The sequence below is a fragment of the Spermophilus citellus genome (assembly GCF_964194105.1).
Source record: "Spermophilus citellus genome assembly, chromosome: 17".
NCBI classification, from domain to species: Eukaryota; Metazoa; Chordata; class Mammalia; order Rodentia; family Sciuridae; genus Spermophilus; species Spermophilus citellus.
Window position 1 is genome coordinate 13,110,994 of NC_138199.1, and position 21,402 is coordinate 13,132,395.

The 21,402-nt window shown below is 43.0% G+C and overlaps 1 protein-coding gene across 4 annotated transcripts in view; it reads left to right on the forward strand.

Annotated features, from left to right (window-relative positions):
* Window positions 1-21,402, forward strand: part of MYH10 (myosin heavy chain 10) — a 152,020-nt gene that overhangs the window by 118,240 nt on the left and 12,378 nt on the right. For all 4 annotated transcript variants that reach the window (XM_081270974.1, XM_081270971.1, XM_081270972.1 and 1 more), the window contains 11 exons: window positions 3,160-3,297; window positions 3,761-3,884; window positions 5,383-5,554; window positions 6,957-7,169; window positions 10,156-10,300; window positions 11,972-12,178; window positions 14,695-14,799; window positions 16,020-16,172; window positions 16,428-16,676; window positions 17,268-17,480; window positions 19,345-19,557. In XM_081270974.1, the coding sequence (XP_081127100.1) occupies window positions 3,160-3,297; window positions 3,761-3,884; window positions 5,383-5,554; window positions 6,957-7,169; window positions 10,156-10,300; window positions 11,972-12,178; window positions 14,695-14,799; window positions 16,020-16,172; window positions 16,428-16,676; window positions 17,268-17,480; window positions 19,345-19,557 (1,932 nt within the window). The remainder of the gene's footprint in view (window positions 1-3,159; window positions 3,298-3,760; window positions 3,885-5,382; window positions 5,555-6,956; window positions 7,170-10,155; window positions 10,301-11,971; window positions 12,179-14,694; window positions 14,800-16,019; window positions 16,173-16,427; window positions 16,677-17,267; window positions 17,481-19,344; window positions 19,558-21,402) is intronic.

Genomic DNA, 21,402 nt, shown 5'->3' on the forward strand with positions numbered 1-21,402 from the left:
CTCTTTATATTGTCAATAATTCTGCTGACTCCATTCATTAGATAGGCTTTTGCTAAGGGCTTGGTTCCTAAGAAGTGCTCAGCACTGAAGGAGGGTGAGTCAGCCCATCCATGGTCCTTTCTTTGTGAAATATAACCTATAGTGACATGAAGCACCCAGACAAATGATACAAACAATAGCTATTTTGTCCATATTCTAGGACACACCTACCACTGTTAACTCCTGTCTCCCACCACCACACACAATATCATACTTGACAACGTCAGGTTTCATCATCTGCCACCAGTTTTTCATGGATCCTGTTCCACCCTTCTTTCTTCCCAGAATATATCTAGGAAGAATATACCTTAATATTTTTCTAACCCCATAGCTTATCTTGGCATAGCACAAACAATTCAGAGATTTGTCAAAACCACAAACAATATTATATTATTTTCTTAATAAACACCCCATACAGTAAATCATACACTTGATCTGTCTTCCTATTCAACACAAACAACTTTCAAATATCCCACCACAGGTTAGTAGAATATGACAAAAGCTATAAGTGAAAAAAGAAAAAAAGCATATTCTTTAATCTAGCAATTTTAATTATAGGAATTGGTAGAATTAGGAATTCATTTAGAAGCAGATTAATTCTAATGTTTTATTTAAAAGATAAATCAGGCTAAGGGCAGTGGCACATGCCTATAATCCCAGTGGCTCAGGATGTTGAGGCAGGAGGATCATGAGTTCAAAGCCAGCCTCAGCAATGGCAAGGTGCTAAGCAACTCAGTGAGACCATGTCTCTAAATAAAATACAAAATAGACCTGGGGACATGGCTCAGTGGTTGAGTGCCCCTGAGTTCAATACTCAGTACCAAAAAAAAAAAAAAAAAAAAAAAAAAAAAAAAGATTTAAAAGATAAGTCAGTTATTCAACAAGAGGAGATTTTTAAACCTTAGTAATACTGTACAGTTATAAATTAATTATGTTTATATTCATGAGTATTCATAATATACTTGTAAAGGTAGTTGGAAAAGAGTATATATAATAAGATCTAATTTAAAAATATGTAGACATATAGCTTTTAAATTTATATTTTTGAGTTTTTATGTGAACATCTGGAAGATCTAGAAGAATTTACACTAACCACAGTGAGTCATCCCTGATGGTATCCTTAAAAGTTGTGGTTTTCTTTCTGTTTAAGAGCACTGGCTCATTTCAGTAGTATTTTACTTATGTAGGGAAAGGACACCAAAATTCATCTCTAGTCTCCTTAACCTCACTTTTAACTCCAGGCTTTAACCACTATACATGAAATGCTTGCATTTCTCTGATTAGAATACAAGTATGTCCTTGTAGAAGCAGAGTTTGCTTTCCATTTTGTATGGTTTCTTCACGACTTCTTCACATTCTTTTACCAGACTCTCTTAAAGTTCTAGTTTTTTGCAGTTATCTTAATTTATTGGCTGGTTTTGTGACATGAAATTCATTCAAACACATTGTAAAACTATTTATAGCATTATTAAATTATTAAGTATAGGGTTTTTTTGTTTTTCTCTTGTGGAATATCAGAGGTTCTATATTAATCTCACGAGCCTAGGAACACCCCACCTTGGTGGCCTCTTGCCATTTTTCCCTCACATGTGAGACTTTGAGTGATTTATGATCTCCCTTTTCAGCCAGAACTAGTTTGTTTGATTTGGTTTTTTAAATTTAATTTTATGATTTTAATAAATATTAATAAATTATTATTGTAGAAAACCCCAAAAGCTTAAAATAGGATTTCCTCCACCTAATCATCTTCATATTATTTTTTCTTTCATTTTTCTCAACAGATAAATATGTAGATACATATGGATTCATTTTGAAATTATACTGAACATACTGTTATGCTACAGGAATGCAGTTAGCAGAATCCAAGCTGCTAGAAACGATACGAAAATAACCTGGAGGGGGAGAGAAAAAGTGTAGGAGAACCTAGAAATTAAGAGTCTTAGGAGACGTGTCAATCACAACATGTGAGATGGATTTGCATTTTGATTGAAATGAACATTTTTTAAATGGTCTTAATCTTATAAAGATTCAGCGTGAAGGTTTTTCAGGTAAAATAGGATGTTCTGGAATTTGCTTCAGAATAAGCCAGTATGAGAAGGGAAAAGGTGGAGTTTTAGCAAAATAGAAGGACCATGAGTTGACACTTGTTAAGGTGGGGGTGATGCATACTGTGGGGGGCTTATGCTCCTCCATGTGCTAAAATGCATGATTGAAGTTTTCCATACAAAGATCATCTCTTTTTTTTTTAAATCCTTTTCTAAGTATTTCATTCTAAAATTAATCATGAACAAATGATTTAGCCAGAGTTAATTTGAAAGTTTGCTGAACTGGCTATCTATCACTTTGCATGTACCATCCTGTTCACTAAGAGATATTCATCATATACAATATTGTATCGAGTGAAATAAAGACAAGCAGGTTATAATAAAAATAAGTGGAAATCCCAGGCTTCCACTCAGTTTTGTGACTTGCTCATATAGCATTAGGCGTATCTGAACAGAGTTAATTTCTCACTGGCCTGCAGTACTATTTAAATCATTGTTTTCATCTTCTCTTTCCTCTCTGGATGAACATGTATAGTTGAAGTCAACCAAGTTAAATATGTGTATTAATTGTATTGTTCATATTTCCTTGCATTACTAATTATTATTGAACATATGAATTTTAATTACTAAATGTTTTTCCGTTTGTAGCAAGTCCATAATACCTCAGCGTTACAAATAACACTTCACTGTACATCTTTTTATATAAATCTAATCTGACAATTTCCTGAAATTGATATTTAAATGGAATGCTCCATGCAAAAGTGCCCATTTTCAAAGCTTGTTATACTTTGCCTTGTTGGCTTCCAAAAGGATCGACCCAGTTTGTACTTGTAGAAGGTAGAAATGTCTCTCACTTTAAAATGTCATTGGAGAGGGCTGGGGTTGTGGCTCAGCGGTAGAGTGCTTGCCTCATACATGCAAGGCCCTGGGTTCGATCCTCAGCACCACATTAAAATAAATAAATAAAATTATTTTAAAAAATATCATCAAATGCAAGTATTTCATTGTAGTGCATCTAACGTGGTTGGCTGTGGTGAAAGAAATGGGGAGACTGACCATGGTTCTTCTTTGCCAGGACCTGGAGGAGCAGCTAGATGAAGAGGAAGGGGCTCGGCAGAAGCTGCAGCTAGAGAAGGTGACAGCTGAGGCTAAAATCAAGAAGATGGAAGAGGAAATTCTGCTTCTGGAGGACCAAAACTCCAAGTTTATCAAAGTAAGACTGTTTTCATGAAGAGCAGACTTCAGGATCCTGAATGCATCTGTGTTGATACCAAACTTACCAAACAAAATTCCCAAGATTTTAGGTCCATTTATATGATTTTCTGTGTCTCAACCTGTCTAGATCTCTAAAGATACAGGCACTCCTTAGCTTTTTACATCCACCAAGTATCCCTATAATCTTTTACTCTATTAACTCAGGCATTTCATACATGTTAAGCACTCGCTGCCGAGTGGCTCCCAGCTGTGCCAGCCCAAGTCATCCAGAACTGGAGTGGGACTCAGGCTGAAGTGGGCAGCAAATGAGGGAGCCTGGCTGCTCAGGGGAGGGTGCCATCCACTGGGAAGGCAATGTCAGTATCACTCTCTCTAGTCAAAGAAAGTGGATTTTTTCTGAGTAACACCAAACCCAAGCTGTTATTTTGAATGCCTTTTCTGAAACAATTTTTTCCACTCAGGAAAAGAAACTCATGGAAGATCGCATTACTGAGTGTTCCTCTCAGCTGGCTGAAGAGGAAGAAAAGGCAAAAAACTTAGCCAAAATCAGGAACAAGCAAGAAGTAATGATCTCGGATTTAGAAGGTCAGTGTTTGGGGCTGGAGAACATCAGAACGAGGCTGAGATCTTACTTTAATCAGAAAATGCACACGGTGACATCTAACAGGGCCTTCAGCCTGGGTTCATTATTGAAGTGGATCTTTTATAAGTTATTTCATTTTGCCTGCCACTTAGTATTTATGATGGAATGGCATTAAAATGGTTTTACTTTGTTAAATTTGATACTATGGGAAAAGGTATGGCCCTTTGATGGAAAGGTTGGGATCTAAGTTAACTTTGAATCCAGTATTGGGCTTTCTATGTGTTTGATCTAAAACTGCACTGAAGTGTTCGCTTCACAAAGGGACTGGCCATTCATACAGAAACTGGCAGGACAGAGGAACAACCACTGAGGATAATGGTGTGTCACTCTGAAGGAATAAGTAATGTTAGGATTAGGATTGCTGCAAACAAAATTATAGGCTTGAAGTTGTAAAAGAGCATATAAAACCCTTCTTGGGACCAGCAGCTAGTGATGGTGTCGACAGCAGTGGACAGAAGAACTGGCTGATGTCGTACTGCTCTGTTCAGGGTCCTGCAGGGATACACCCACTCACTTATTCAATGTGATTATATGATGGGGTTTGTTTTTTAAATATACTTTAGGTTTCATGTTGGGTTTTTTGTTTATTTAGTATTGACCAAAGGCAAAATGTCAGCATGGAATTATTTTGTTCCCCTGCTAAGGAGGTGCCCAGAAGGCAGCCGTGCCCATTTTTCTCCCACCTGTCTATTTAGCCTGTGATACTCATCTCATCTGCTCAGGAGATGAGTTCCTGCTTGAGAGCATAAGACACACAGGCCACCTTGTCCTGAGGAACGCATGTGAACCGAATAGGCCACTGCCCTAAATTAAAGAGCCCCTGAAGACATGTAGAGGGGAGGGTGGGGAAGGTACCGAGTCCTCTCTGCCCACTCCTCTCTCTCCTCTCCCCTAGTGCTTGAGGACAGCAGCCTTCTCTATTCCAACCAGGGATTCCTACCATAACAGGACTAGGGGTCAGGCAGTTGCCAACATAGCCCTGGCATCTGCTCAGCACCTTTCCAGATCTGGGTGCAGCGATAGGTTTGAAGTGAGAAGATTCCAGATCATGTCAGCTCTTACAGTGTAGGTCTGCTTCCCAAATGAGGACCCTAGACTCTGTTGATTTCCTTTTTAAAATTCTACTTTCTGGGGGCTGGCGTTGTAGCTCAGTGGTAGAGTGCTTGCCTAGCATGTGTGAAGCACTGGGTTCAATCTTTAGTACCATATAAAAATTAGTAAAGCAAAGGTATTGTGTCCATCTACAATTAAAAATATATATTTAAAAAAATTCTACCTTCTGGCTAATTTATCACACCTCAGTTTGATTTTGATGGGTTTCCGGTAAGTGAGCAGGAATGACGTGGCTCATTCCCAGCTTGGTTCAGTTCAAACTCTGGGTCTGTTCTTGGGTGTGGGTCACTTAGTGTGTTGAAGGGCTTCTTCCATCTTGCCTTTAAGAGCGCTTAAAGAAGGAAGAGAAGACCCGTCAGGAACTGGAAAAGGCCAAAAGGAAACTTGATGGCGAAACAACTGACTTGCAGGACCAGATCGCTGAGCTCCAGGCGCAGGTCGACGAGCTCAAGATCCAGCTGGTCAAGAAGGAGGAGGAGCTGCAGGGCGCGCTGGCCAGGTCTGCTTGCCGCCACCACCACTCTGGTGTGGAGTGGGCTGCTGAGGGCTGAGTTCCCCCAAGTCTGTCTAGGAGCCTAGGGAAATCCCAGGGGAGTGAGATGTGGTCAGTTATTGTCGGATGTAGTGTAAGTTCATGAAAAACCCAGGAGTTCGTGATTTGTGCCAGGACAGCAAGATCTCATAAACCAGTCTCAACATTTATACTTAAAAATGATTAGTCATATCACAGAATCCTGGGAAATTTACACCAGTTCAAATTATTTTACCACATTAAATGTTTTGTTTTTGTACATTACAGATTAGTTGCAGTATGTTTAGAAACTTTAGAGAAAATCACTTTTGAGAAATGATACTCCCTTGTAATTCTGTACGATCCAATACTCAGTTCCAAACCATTGGTTTTTTAATGTAAATTATATAATCAACATATTTCTTTTTTTTTTTTTTTTTTTTTTTTTTTTGGTACTGGGGATCGAACTCAGCTGCACTCAACCACTAAGCCACATCCCCAGCCTTACTTTATATTTTATTTAGAGACAGGATCTCACTGAGTTGCTTAGCACCTCACCATGGCTGAGGCTGGCTTTGAACTCAAGGTGCTCCTGCCTCAGCCTCCTGAGCCACTGGGATTACAGGCATGTGCCACCACACCCAGCTTAGTCAACATATTTCTATCTAGTATTTTATTTCTTTTTTAAGAATTTTAACTACATGGATATAGAACTTAGAGTTTAGTTTATAATATGATATAATCAAGAACATCTACAATAAAAATATTTCTCTGATCCCTTATCACTGGTACTCTGGTCAGATCGACTGCTCTTTCACTTAGAGCATTTAAAGTAAAATTAATTAAATTCTTCATTAGCCACTATCAACTTGCCCTTCCTTTACCTCAAACACTGCAGCTCTTCCCTATCAGAAAAACCTGCTAACATTTAAACCATCACACAAATAAAAATGTGCACTATAGAAGAGACAGGTGGCAGGCCTCTCTTCTGTGTCCCACACGTTATCTTTGAATCTATGGGTTCACTCCAGGCTGGTGACTGTCCCTCCATCAGGGTTCCGCCTATAATCACACTTCACTGTGATTATTTTAAAACATTCTAATTGTTAAAATGAGATTATCTCCCCTTTCACTGGAGAATTAAGAATTATAGCCCTTCAGCCAGGGGGCTGAGCTGGATTCTAATGCTGATTCCCACGGCTAGCTTTGGGGCCTTCCTGGGGCCATTTACCTGAGGACCTGCTGTCAGCCCCAGCCAGCACCAGCTGCTGCTTTGGTACAGGCCCTGGGGAAGAGGGAGGTGGGACTGGCATTCCCTTGTGGCAAGGTGGACACACAGCCCATCCAAGCACCATCCTGAGTGTCTTTCTGCCTGGATGTTTTTTAACAGAGGTGACGATGAAACATTACATAAGAACAACGCTCTTAAGGTTGTGCGAGAGCTACAGGCCCAAATTGCTGAACTTCAAGAAGACTTCGAGTCTGAGAAGGCTTCACGGAACAAGGCGGAAAAGCAGAAAAGGGATTTGAGTGAGGAACTGGAAGCTCTGAAAACAGAGCTGGAGGACACTCTGGATACCACAGCAGCTCAGCAGGAACTGCGGTGAGTGAAGGGGCACCTCACTCCACCTCCATCTCTGCCAGCTCCTCCCACTCCCATAGACATGGGGACCTGCAGGCCTACTGTGGGACATGATGGGTTTCTCTTTAAGACATCATTCTGAGAATCTTTCTCCCTCCAGATAATGGTGGCAGGTGGAAATGGCAATCCAGTAGCAATAGTTAGAAACAAACCAGCTGATAGGCAGGAGTACTGTCCAGGGCAGTGGGTAGCCCAGCAGAAGGATGGGACCAGAGTGAGATGTGGGCAGAAAGCCGAGGTCAGTGGTAGATGTCCAGGGAAGGACAGAGGGGTGGCTATACTTAAAGAGAGGGAAAGAGATTTAGAGGGAGAAGTGGGATGAACACAGAAAGCAGGTACAGGTATGGTCAGGCAGCTGCTGACAGAAGCAATTGTCAAGAACAGTGGTAGGCAAACAGACGAGAAGGGAGGCGTGCAGGTGCAAAGATAAAAAGAAAGGTGAGAACAGGTCCGTAGACCAGGTATGCACGAGGCAGAGGTGCCACAGCAAAAGCCAGCTCTTATTCCAGAAGGTTGGATGTGATCATCTGGGTCCAGCCAACAGCTAGAAATCTGGGCATAGAGAGTGACATCGTGGAGCGAGTCAGCTTAGTGGAGCTGGGAGTCTGAGTCAGATCAGGGCATCCAGAATACTTGGATAAAGGAACGGAGATGGCGAGCCTAGGAACAGTGCAGTGTCTAGGGTTAGGGCCATGAATCTGTACAACTCCAGCCGCAGTGGGGAGGCAGGTTGGGTGTTGTTTTAAGTCCATGTTCCCTAGAGTCAGTTGGCACCCTCCGAGCCAGTGTTAGAGGCTTTCTACCCTCTTCATCAGAGTTGCTGCTTTTAGCAATTTTTAAGTCGTGGTCTTCCCTTTTGAAGATATGCTTTTTTAAAAAAGCCCCCTGTAGGGGTCTGGGGTTGCCTATCGTGCGTGAGGCACTGGGTTTGATCCTCAGCACCACATAAAGATAAAATAAAGATATTGGGTCCACCTATAACTAAAAAATAAATACCTTAAAAAAAAAAAACTGTAAACCATTGAACTAGACTTGGTGGAAATGCTCACTTTCAGCTGGGCTTTTGACCACAGTAGAAAAAAACACTCTGGGCATTTTGCCCATTCAGTTCTTACAGAAATAAAAATTAGAAAATTACAAGTGGTATGTGCATATTCACCAAAACCATGCCTATGCTCAGATGTATCACTCACTCATTAATTCTGTTTTGTTAAGAAATAGATCCTGGGGCTGGGGATATAGCTCAGTTGGTAGAGTGCTTGCCTCAAATGCACAAAAAAAAAAAAAGAATTAGATCCTTGTGGCTTAGGTGTGCACTACACTCTTGGAAAGAACTATCAAAACATGTGGGCCACCCCTGTCTATCCTCCTATCCCCCTGTCCCTGAATTATGTATCACATGATTAACATAAAAGTAATGGTGCTTGGCAAATCAAATCCTCTTCTGTGGACTCACTGGCATTTTAATCTCTTTAGGACTTATGATGAAAGACTAAAGGGAATTGGGGGAGAAAAAGAAGGCGAAGGATTCCTTTGGCTCTTGGATTCAAGCAGGGATCAGGGGCAAAGCTGTTCACTTGAAAGACAATGAGATGAGAGAAGGGAGGATTTTATGGAAGTTTGACAAAGGAAAATACAGACCACCAGGGTGAACTGAAGAAATCTCAAGAGAAGACTTACAGAGGGCAGGCCAGACCGTGTGTCTTTGACCTCTTGCCAAGCCAGTGGAAATTGTGGCTGAGCTAGTTTGGGCCACAAAGGCTCTTTAGTGATTCCTCCTGTCTGGGCTACATGTGACCACAGAACTGGCAGCTGCTGTGGCCCTTTCTCTTAGCAGTGATCTCAGCCTCTGGAGCTCACTGCTCCCCTGGTAAAGGGAGGGAAAATGTGTCCGTGCAGGAATCAGTGTGTGAGTCACCCTTCTATATGGTTATGTGGTTTAAAATATAAAGCAAGTTTGCCAGTGATGTGTTTCAGGATTTTTGTGAGTTTACAATAAGTGAAACTATGTTAATAAAAGTTTTAGCAGGGGTGGTATTGAGTTGTTTTTATTGAGTTTTTGTTGTTGTTGTTGTTGTTGTTGTTGTTTACAGTGCTAGGGGATGGAATCCAGGGCCTCATGCATGCTAGGCAAGCACTCTACCACTGAGCTACATCCCCAGCCCCCAATTTCCACCTTTATCAAGCTGTGTGCTTAGTCAGGGTACTCAACTTGATGAATTAAAAGAATGACTAGTGATTGGGGGGTGAGTTCACTTCTACTTAGCAAAATAACTTAGTTATTCTAGTTACCCTTTGTATGCCATAGATGAGGGGTTTTTTGTTGTTGTTGTTTGTTTTTTTGGTATCAGGGATTGAATCCAAGGATGTTTAACCACTGAGCCATGTCCCCAGCCCTTTTTATATTTTATTTAGAGACAAAGTCTTACTAAGTTTCTTAGGGCCTCACTAAATTGCTGAAGCTGGCTTTGAACTTGCCTCAGCCTCCCAAGCAGCTATGATTACAGGTCACCATGCCCAGCAATAAGTGATCTTCATACTTGTAAGTGCAGGTTAAATAGAACTTCAGAACATTTATATTCTGTATTCTACTGCAGCCTCATGTCACACACCAGAGATCCTTTCTTAACCAGGAATGCGACCCTTCCACCTGCCTTCTAATCTTTCTCTCCCTTCAAAAGATGATTCCTCCTCCCAGCCGTAGCCATTTCCTGGTAGAGTTTAGGGAGTATGTTAGCTAACTGTGGCTGCTTTACATGGATGGTGAGAAAAAGGCTTGCTTTGGGCATCCCTGATTGATTTGGTTCTTACAAGCCTCTTCAGGACTTAACCTCTTTCTGGTTTTATTGAGTCTGCTGGCACTGGAGCTGGTCATTTGGCATGACGTATTAACCAATTCATGACTGCGCAGAACAATTCTGATGGTTCTTCCCACATATTTCTCTAGCACAAAACGGGAACAGGAAGTGGCAGAGCTGAAGAAAGCTCTTGAGGAAGAAACTAAGAACCATGAAGCTCAAATCCAGGACATGAGACAAAGACATGCGACAGCCCTGGAGGAACTCTCCGAGCAACTGGAACAGGCTAAAAGGGTAGGGGACCCTAACATGTGCCCGTGTCCCAGAGAAAATCTGCCATCAGCAGACCCCCTCCTACTTGGCCGTCCATTCAGTCCCATACTGTCCAGCCTTTGCACAGCAGTGTAGTGGGCTCAGGGGACCTGATGGCTCCTGGGCCTTCTAAAAAGCACACTACTTACCAGCGGAGAGAAGCATGTGCCCTTGAGTTGTCTTTATGAAAGAACTGGCTGGGCCCAGCTTCCACCTCAAACCTCACCCTTCTCCCTCCCCATAGTGGCACTCACTTCATCATTCTCCCAGCGGCTGAGCTCAAAGACCTGGAATGGCTTCCTGGTCATTCTCCTGCCACTCATCTGCTGCCAGCAGGTCACAGTCCTGGTGACATTCCCTTTCAAGTGTCCTTAGATACATCTCCTCCTCCTTGTCCCTTCTGCCTCTGTTCTCATCTTGGCCACCAACCACATTGCTGTCATTCACTCTGTCGTTCCCCTCCTGTGTCTCATGGGTTTCTGTCCTGCTCACACTTCTCTACCCTCCTCCAGCTCCAACCACCCTGTGCAGGCCATCTTCTTCCCATTGTTCCCACAGTCGTCCTTTCCTTCACACCTCTGCTCTTTGTGTGGTTTCCCACCTTTCTTCTTTTTGCCCGACCACTCTCACCTTATGACATACCTGTTACAGTGTCAGTGTGTGCTAGTACCCTCCATGCATAGCCTTCTTTAGTCTCATTCTTAAAGGTCAGGGAAACTGAGGCCCAGACGTATAAGGTAACTAAGCCAAGGTCACACAGCTAGGAAGTGGAAGGGCAGACAGAAGCCAAGCAGTGGGCCCCAGAGCCCTGAATAACCACCCCACTACACCCAGCTCTCCCTATGGCGGTCCTCAGAGACCCACCCTGTTGCAAATACCCATGCACCAAAGCGCATTTTTCTTTAACAATACTTGTTTTTACTGGATACGGACAGTCTGGTTCCCCCACCCTGCATGAAGAAATATGATTACATAGTGCAGTGAGCCCTGAATATGTGTATCTATCACCCCAAGCAGTGTGGCCAGACTGTTCCTTATATAAAAACCTTGCGGCTCAGAGAACAGGTGTTTTCATTCATTTAACAAATGTTGCCTGCAGGCTATGTATCAGGCACTAGTCTGCAATCACAAAAAAAACAGTGCTTTTTTGGGAGTGGGTGGGGGGCTTTTATAGTTTAGTAAATTCCAGGATCTACAAGATAATAAGGTGATACCCAATGGAAGTAACAGGTAATATGTTCACAACAAATAAAAAGAAAGCTTTTATTAATATAATTCATATTAAGTAAAACTAATTACATTAGGAGACCAAGTCAAATTCCTTTTAGTGTTTCTTTTTAGCTTAAATTAAGATCCAGATATTTTTAAGGAAATGAATAATATCTGTAGCTTTGTGAGCTGAGAAGATATGAAAATCTCCCATCAAGTTAATAGCCTTATCATCTACCACTTCTAAAATGTCTCCTTCCAACCCCTATGTATATAATTAAATAATATTCAAATGGAATTATCTGGAGTCAAGGAAATTGCTCAATGTTCAGTTATTTTATTATTCCACTAAATCAATGAACAATTTAATCAAAGTTATATCAAACAGACCTTTTTAATGGAGTATTATAAAATGACCGGTGATTTTTCCTTCCCCTCTCCAAGTTCAAAGCAAATCTGGAGAAGAACAAACAGGGGCTGGAGACAGACAACAAGGAGCTGGCATGTGAGGTGAAGGTGCTACAGCAGGTCAAGGCCGAGTCTGAGCACAAAAGGAAGAAGCTCGATGCCCAGGTCCAAGAACTCCACGCCAAAGTCTCAGAAGGCGACAGACTCAGGGTGGAGCTGGCTGAGAAAGCAAGTAAGCTCCAGGTAAGCTGGAAAGCCATGACTCTGTGCAGTCCACGGTGTAGCCTTTGTACCCATATGACCTTAAGGGACCCACAGCTGATGTGCTATTATAAACCTGAAAATCACCATCATGAGTACACGACTCTTAGGTGTCCCTAGTGTATGTTACTTTGATGAAGGTAAATAATCATTCAGAACAAGACAGCATAATTCAGCCTTAACCTCACCAGTGCTGCCGTGAATTGTGGCGATAGTTTCCTTGAATGGGTCTAAGCACAGTTTCACCTTCTCCTTTAGCCTTGTAGATGAAATAGTAGGAGCAATGGGCAAAAGACAGACAAGTAATGGTGAAAATTGGAAAAAACTGGGTTTTATGCACAGGCGAAGTATAAATTAGTACAACCTGGGGCTGGGGTTGTGGCTCAGCGGTAGAGCGCTCGCCTCGCACGGGCTCAGGACCTGGGTTCGATCCTGAGCACCACATAAAAATAAAGGTATTGTGTTGTATCCATCTACACCTAAAAAAATATATATTAAAAAAAAAAAAAAGAATTACACACTAGGAGCGTAGCTTTCTTAGTATGTACAAGGCCCTGGGTTCAATCCCTAGTACCTAGAAATAAAAAAAATGACAGAGCCATATTGTTAAGAGGCCCGAGACCACGCAGTTTGGTGATTCTCTAGGAGCACGTATAGGACCCAGCACCTAGTCCTCCTCGTGGCAGTGGTGTATTACAGTAAAGGATAAAAAGCAAGTTTAGTAAAGCAAAGGGTACCTGGGCTAAGATCCTGAGAAACCAACAGACAGTGGCGGGAGTCCTTTCCGGTGCAGTCACAGATGCTCTCAGTTCCTCCAGCAGCTTCTTGACCCTGTGTGTGAGGTGCTGTCTTCCAAGCAGCTAGTTAGAGATGCTGTGTCGGGTTCTTACTGGGGCTGGTCCCAGAAGCACTTTGCTCAACACATCCCAAGAGTCCAGACTCGCAGAAGGAAAGCAGGTGTTCAGCACAACCAATGTCATTTGCTCAAATAGCTTAGATACAGTGGCCACACTGACCACTTAGGGTATGGTGGGAGCCCTCCCAAAGTCCACATTCTCAGATTCCAGCTAGAGAACACAAGCGGGTCTTTCTCAAGAGAGTATTCTTGGGCCTGCTGCTATGTTAACACATATGTGCTGAAATTGTGTGTGGGGGCGGGTGGGTGCGCGCGCGTGCGCACATGTTCTCACAAATCTGGAAAGATATTCCTAAAACAGAAGATCTTAGAAACTATAGTATAAACTCTGAGCACATCAGAGAGGCCACAGGAGTGACCAGCTGGGCCCCTGAGCTGTACCAGGCCTATGTTAGGCTCTCCTGTATATACTTCCCCCATTAAGTCCTCACACCAAACTGCCCCATCTGATGGGTGAGAAATCTGAGGCTCATCGAAGCTAAGGACTGCCTCCCTAGGTGGCTTACCAACAGTTTGCAGAGCTTGGGTTGAAGGCAAACAGTCTGCCTCACTTGACTACAGAGCCCTTCCCCATGACACTATCCCCAAGACTGGAGAAGTGTGAGCTCTCTTAAGTATATTGCTAAAAAAGAGAGAAAGAAGAGAAACATTGGTTTGTGCTCCATGTGCAAATGTGTCCTCCATACACTTTCCCTTTGCTCACATGACAGAGGACAGTCAAGAATGACGGGCCCCCCTACTCTTTCTTTCTATATCCATCCACTGTCCTCACAAAAAGTTATAAAGCATCTTATACCATGGCAATTTTCTAAAATATTTTAGAACTATCATTAATTGAGGCAGAAAAAAAATTAACATTACTCCTGAAATCTGACCATAAAAATGGCTAAATATTCATGCTGAATTTGTAATACCAGATTTTTAAAAGCTAAAAGAACTTTTAACTAAATACTAGAATTAAAATTTGAGCCCCTTGGGGCTGGGGTTGTCACTCGGTGGTATACGCTTGGCCTAGCAAGTGTGTTCGATCCTCAGCACCACAAATAAATATATATATATTGTGTCCATCCACAACTAAAACAAAAGAAATATTTTTTAAAAATTTTGAGTCCCTTAAATACTGTTTTCAAATTCAATGAGAATATGTTTTTTACTAGTCCCAAAGCAGATGCCTAATGCATCTTGGTATGGAAAGGACCAGATAAAACCTGCTGGGCTTCTCACACAGGACAGCAGTCACTCTTTTAAAGGACTTGATGTCATTTTTGTCTCTTCGTGATGAAAGTAAAACCAGTAGTCCATTGTATTGAGAGGAATCCCTGTCGTTGTCCTTCTCCTATCCAGTCAGTAGGGAGAGGCTAATGAGATGTCTGTGGGGCAGGTACCAGCACCTACTTATTTGAAGGCAACAGTATTTAAAGGCAACAGACTCTAGGTGGTGAAAGTCTTCCTTAATTGAGTTTAAGTTCAAGCCCACAAACACAGCTCTATTTGTGATCTGTTGAAGAGCTATGATTCTAGATCTTTTTATTTGCTTACTTGTCAAATTGAATTGAATCCAGTCTTTTACTCCTCCTTGCAGAATGAGTTGGATAATGTCTCAACCCTTTTGGAAGAAGCAGAAAAGAAGGGTATTAAATTTGCTAAGGATGCAGCTAGTCTCGAGTCTCAACTGCAGGATACACAGGTATTCCAGGGGGGTGAGGGTCTTCAGTAATAACTGACATTTCTATAATACATAAACTGGTAAAATATGCCAATTCCAGAACCGCCTTTTGTAGCATCACCTCTTACTAATTTTGTGTTATACTGGTGCTGAGACCATCTTGCTCTGTAACCATCCTTGCTACTCAGGAAATTTCCACTGAGGTTCAGCATCTCACAGAACCTTCAGGTCCTGTGCCCTGCAAGCATGTGGGTGGCCTGGGGGGCAGCACTAATCAACACTCATGGGCACTGCCCTGCCAGTGGTATACCCCAACAGTGGTCTTACTGTACCATTTTAAATAAAATTTTAATTATGGTTGAAATTTCATTATGCTGACCTGAGAAAAGCAGTCCCTTTTGTAGAAGGGTGGATTGGTCCTTGCTTATTATACTGGTAAGAGTTATATTCAGTCTTCTGTTTAAGATGTTTCTATGTTATATACAAGTTAATTGAAGTAATGTGGTACTTTTTTCTTGGAGTTTTACATATTTATTACATTTCCAATTGCTAGGTACTAGGGATACAGAGTAAAAAATCTCAAAACAGGAAGGAGGTTAGATTAATTGGGACAAGTTCAGTGTAACCAGGGCATATGCTGTGATAAAACACATCCTAGTTAGCAAGAATAAAGGAGGAGGCAAGAGCCAATCACAGAGAGCTCTGTGATGCCTTCAAAAGTTTTCAAGTCTGAAAGTAACAGGAAAGACATATTTGCACTTATACTTAGGAGAAGTTAACTTGGCAAAAGATAGAAAGGACAAATGATCAAGGGGGTGCCCAAGACTAGAGGTTATCTTAGTGAGCAATGCCAAGCTCCTGAACTGAGACAGGGGCAGGGGAGTGGAGAAGAAGAGATTCTCGAAGTTACTGAGGCTCAGGGAACAGGGGGGTTACAGGAAGAAGAGGCATGGCAGCTGCCTTGCAGGGCCCTGGGCCTGTGCCCTGGCTTCAAGAACCAGCTTGAAGCAATATTTGGGTGAACAAACAGCTTTTACAAAATCATCATGTGTATTTTTAAGTCATTTGCATTTGTTAATGTCACTGGGTATTTCTCATCCACTGAAACTTTTGTTTATGACATGAAATTTTTGTTTTAGTGATTTTTAATTTTTTTTTCTGTTTTATGTTTTTGTGGTGCTCAGGATTAAACTCAGATAATTGATATAACTTAAGTATTAACTTCTTAAACAAATAAACAGGAGCTCCTTCAGGAGGAGACACGCCAAAAACTGAACCTGAGCAGTCGCATCCGACAACTGGAAGAAGAGAAGAACAGTCTTCAAGAGCAGCAGGAGGAGGAGGAGGAGGCCAGGAAGAACCTGGAAAAGCAGGTGTTGGCCCTGCAGTCCCAGGTGTGTGTCCCCCTTAGGGAGCAGTGTGGCCTAGATGTGTACCCTTAGCAACTAGTATCCCTGCTGTGCAGACTGTCTCACCTCCATTTGGGGCACTTAACTAGGTTGTACTATATTAAGCCCATTACATGTTTTTTCTGTGACCCAGCCAAATGCTGTATCCTGTGCAAGAAACAAAATACTTTTACCCCTCTAATGCAAAGACTAGTCAAGTTCTTTACATTGACTTTTCGTTTTTCCTTACCCAATGCCTAGTTGGCTGACACCAAGAAGAAGGTAGATGACGACTTGGGAACAATTGAGAGTTTGGAAGAAGCCAAAAAGAAGCTTCTTAAAGATGTGGAGGCATTGAGCCAGCGCCTGGAAGAGAAGGCCCTGGCTTATGACAAGCTGGAGAAGACCAAGAACCGCCTGCAACAGGAGCTCGATGACCTGGCGGTGGACCTGGACCACCAGCGCCAGGTGGTCTCCAACTTGGAGAAGAAGCAGAAGAAGTTCGATCAGGTGGGGGGCTGCACCCACTGCCCCAGCCCCCGCCCCCACACCTCATGTCGCCTCCCCCAACAGAACTCTCACTTTTGTTGTTTTGGTTTAAAACAATGTTTTCCTGTTCAAAGGCAATGAAAAATAAGATATTTGTATAAAAATTGGAAAAATAGAAAAGCAAAAGAGTTAAAAACAAAGATAAAACACCCATAATGTATTATAGGTTGAGTATTCCTTATCTGAAATGCTTAGGACCAAAGATGTTTTAGGTTTAGGACTTTCTCCAGTTCTAGAGTATTTGCATCTGCATAATGAGATATCTTGGAGACAGGATCCACATGTAATGAGATTCATGAGGGTTTCACATACACTTCGTGCTGATGGCCTGAGTAATTAACACCGATATGCTTAATGTATGTGCATTTTAACTGCAACCCATCACGAGGTACATGTGGAATTTTCCACTTTGGGCATCATATTGGCACTCAGAAAGTTTTACATGTTTAAACTAGGGATGCTTGACTCATGGTAACATTCTTAGCAAGAAGCTGGACTCCCAGCAAATGCTATTTATTTTTTTTTACTCTTCCCTTACACCTTTCCACACAGCTATTGGCAGAAGAGAAGAACATCTCTGCTCGCTATGCAGAAGAGCGAGACCGGGCTGAAGCAGAGGCCAGAGAGAAAGAAACCAAAGCTCTGTCCCTGTCCCGAGCCCTGGAGGAAGCCCTAGAGGCCAAGGAGGAGTTTGAGAGGCAGAACAAGCAGCTCCGAGCAGACATGGAAGACCTGATGAGCTCCAAAGACGACGTGGGGAAGAACGTAAGTCACCTGCTAGCTGCACCGGAGAGTAGCCCCAGGTTGGAGCCTTCCGCCAGCCTGAAGGACCCAGGAGTGCAGGCCCACAGTAAAGTCCTGGGAGAGCCTCAGCTTGTGTGTGAATAGGGTGCTGAAGTCTCTCAGCTTGTGTGTGACCAGGGCCAGCTGTCAGGTGTTCCTCCGCGACTCTTCTTTGTTGTCTGTGCCAAGCCAGACCTGGCACTCACAAAGCAAGCACAGCAGGTTGTCACTGGCCCTCCTTGCCCTGACCCCTTCCAGGTAGGGGAACCTTCAACAACAGAATTTCACTGTTCTGTAGTCACCAGTAGCTACTAAACAAACCAGGGTACCACGAGGTCCCTGGGATTGAGGACAGTGGTTGAAGCAGCAGCTCCCTTGCACCTGGCTCCCCAGAGAGGCTCCCTGTTTGCTTCTGTGCTCTGGGGGTTTATTCAGAGTTTGGAAATTTTTGCTGCACTACACTTATTTCTAGTGTATACATCTTCCACAGGAGCCTTGGTGCTTTTTGTGTACCCTGCATGCATCCCTCCCTTGCTATATGATATATTGAGGGCAGCAAAAGAAACCGGAGCCTGGCATTCAAAGCTGAGGTTTCAGCCTGGCTCTTCCACTAGCTTCCATGCTGACCATGGGGAGCCTCTTAAACTCTCAAAGCCTACGTGTCCTCATCTGTCATATGGACATTGTACTGCATCTTCTTTGAAAAGCACCAAGTCCTGTATGAAGGGAAGTTCTCATTTTCATGGAATGCCAGCTGTCTGGCCACACCATAAATGAACGAAGACTATCCTACTTTCCTGCTGGGTCTCCTATATCCTGGTGCCGAGGGAACCAGCCCCATAAACAAGAAGCAGCCACCCAGTGTAGAAATGACCATGATTACATAGTAAGATGTGGGGCGAGAACTCTACAATTGGTTCCACACTAGATTCCCTAGAATAATCAACACCTACATGTTCCTTCCACGAACATGTCTTTGGTGTCTTCTGAGTGCCAGACACTGCTTAGAAAGTGCACCTTCCTGTCCTAAGTCTTCCTCTGCTCTCCCTGTGAGAAGTGATATGGTCATGGACCCCACAGGGGACACGTGACACCACCTGGCCTAGCTCAAAAGGTTATGAGGATCGAATAGGACAGGAGATGGAAGCATTCCGCACAGAGAAGTGTTTGTCCAGGGAAAGATCAGGCCTCCATATCTCTATACCCTGTTCTTCCTAGGCCCAACCACCTTAATACCCACAAGTTTGCCCATGGCCTTTCCAGTGCAAGTGATCTTTTCTGTGGCAGAAAGAGGTGTACTCTCACCCAGGCATGATGGCACAAACCTGTAATCCCAGGGACTGAGGATGCTGAGGCAGTAAGATCAGAAAGTCAAGGTCATCCTCAGCAATTTATTAAGACCCTCAGTAACTTAGCCCCTATCCCCAAATAAAAAGTAAAAAGAATTAGATGGAGCTCAGTGGTTAAAAAAAAAAAAACCCTGGGTTCAATCCCCAATATAAGAAAAACAAGTGTGTATTAACACACACAGCAGGCATCTGGCCCACCATCACACCGTTCCTCTGACATGGCTCCACTTTCTCTGTTCTTGGGCTTTATGAAAGCTCGCACAAAGGTCTTCAGAGGATGATGATTATAGGACACATGTGAATAAAAGAAGTTGGTACTGCACTTTTAAGTTTCATCTCTGAGATGAGGAATAGCAGCCCTGGAGAGACAGGGAAGGATATGTATGCATGTGTCAGATGCTGGCCTGGGATGACCAGAGGGGCCTATAAGGACAGCTGTCTTTAACCTGTGTTTCTGCCAAGAGTCAAATTCTTCCCTGATACTTCCTGTGGTTTAGGTTCATGAACTTGAAAAATCCAAGAGGGCCCTCGAGCAGCAGGTGGAAGAAATGAGGACCCAGCTGGAGGAACTAGAGGATGAGCTCCAGGCTACAGAAGATGCCAAACTGCGCCTGGAGGTCAACATGCAAGCCATGAAGGCCCAGTTCGAGAGGGACTTGCAAACCAGAGATGAGCAGAATGAAGAAAAAAAGCGTCTGCTGATTAAACAGGTAGGTTGAAGGAAGCAACCTACAGAACCAGGGCCTGCGCGTTCTCCACACCATTCCTGACTCAAGATCTTGTGTATTTGTGTTCAGGCACGTTAGCTAGAAGAAAATTAGATTTTTCAGTCATTTGAGAATTCATTGTAACTGATTGAAATTTCCTGTTTCTCAAACAACATCATGACTGCTTACAGTAAGCCAGGTTACTTCTCAACTGAAAAGCCCTCAGTGGAACCTCAAGAGGCTGTGTAGTGAAGTTCAAGTTCTTTGTGGGTACAGAAAAAAAGGACTACATGCCAGACCAGAGGATGCCACAGGTTTCTACAGGTCACACCACAGGTCGTCTTCTCATCACTCTTAAGAAAATATTTACATTTTTTATTTTAAAAAGTTGCTAAGCTCTTATAATTCGTATACTTTTCTGAATGTGCATTAAACTTCTAATTTGAAAGTTTTCTTTAAAACTTACCTAACTGGATATTTTGACAATTCACTGGAGTCCATAGTAATAAGCCTTGGATTTGACTTATATTTAATTTTGCTTTTTTTTTTTTTTCATTCTGTTAACATTAGCTCTACTAGTCATTTATTCCTGGATGACAAATTGCCCCCAAACTTACTGGCTTATTGAATCAACACTTAAAATGTCCCAGTGTCTATAGGTTAGGAATTTGGAGCAGCTCAGTGTGGTGGTTCTGACGCCATCAAGATCTGGGCCCAGGTGCATCACCTACTGGCCTGAGCTAGGTAGGAGGAGTGAGTCAACACACCTTACTCGCGAGTGTGGGAGCCTCAGCGCTAGCCCAGGAACCTCTCCCTAGGCTATTTGAGTGCCCCGGAGAGAGTCTCCCCAAGAGTGAGAGGTCCAAGAGGGCCGGCCAGCAAGGAGGAAGCTTTGTGCATTTTATGATCCAGTCGTCTCTTCAAGTCACACTCAGGTCACTTCCTTTTCGTTCATTAGAAAGAAATCATCGACTGTGGTCCACATGCAATAGATTAAACTCTAACTTTTTTTTTTTTAATATTTTTTAGTTGTAGATGGACCCAATACCTTTATTTATTTATTTCTATGTAATGCTGAGGGTCAGACCCAGACCCAGTGCCTCACATGTGCTAGGCAAGCGCTCTAGGAGCCACAACCCCAGCCCAGGCTCTGACTCTTGAAGAGGGAGTGTCAAAAAATTTGTAGACACATTTGAAAAACCACTGTACTTACAACAAATACAAAGGAAATGGCTATACCTAAGGAGCCTCTTATTATCTCAGGCTAGAGATACAGACCAGGTCTGTGCAGCATAAAGCTAGCAGGCAAATACCTGTATATTGCATGGAAGCAGCTGTCCCCCCCCCACCAACTCCTGCAAAAGCAGGAGCAGGAGAGGCCTTGTTCTCCCCCTTGGAGAGGCTCATGTGAGCCACCTTTCACCCCAGGCTTCTTGGCCTTACCCAGAACACTTCCTTCCCAGGCTGCCCCCCGCCCCATAAGCCACCTGTCCATTCATGGAGAGTACTTGTTCAAAGCCCCAAACTGTGAGACCACCACCTAAGCCCAAGGCCTCAGGAACTCATGAGCTCAGAACTTAGAACTCAGTGTCTTTGAGTCTAGTCCTCATTTTTAGTTCATCGTTGGTGACTGAGGCATTAGGATGCTGTTTAAAAAATAAAGAGCCCTTTTTCTGTCTCCTTCACACAATGGCATGAGTATTGTCCCATACCCATTATATAGTGGAGAAGCTTGTGGAAAAAAGAAAGTCCCAGAGTAAGTGACAGCTGGGGTTTGTTATGGGTCCAGAGTTGTGTCTGCCTGAATCTCCAGCTCACATCTGCCTCCTTTATTTGTCCTTGCTGTAC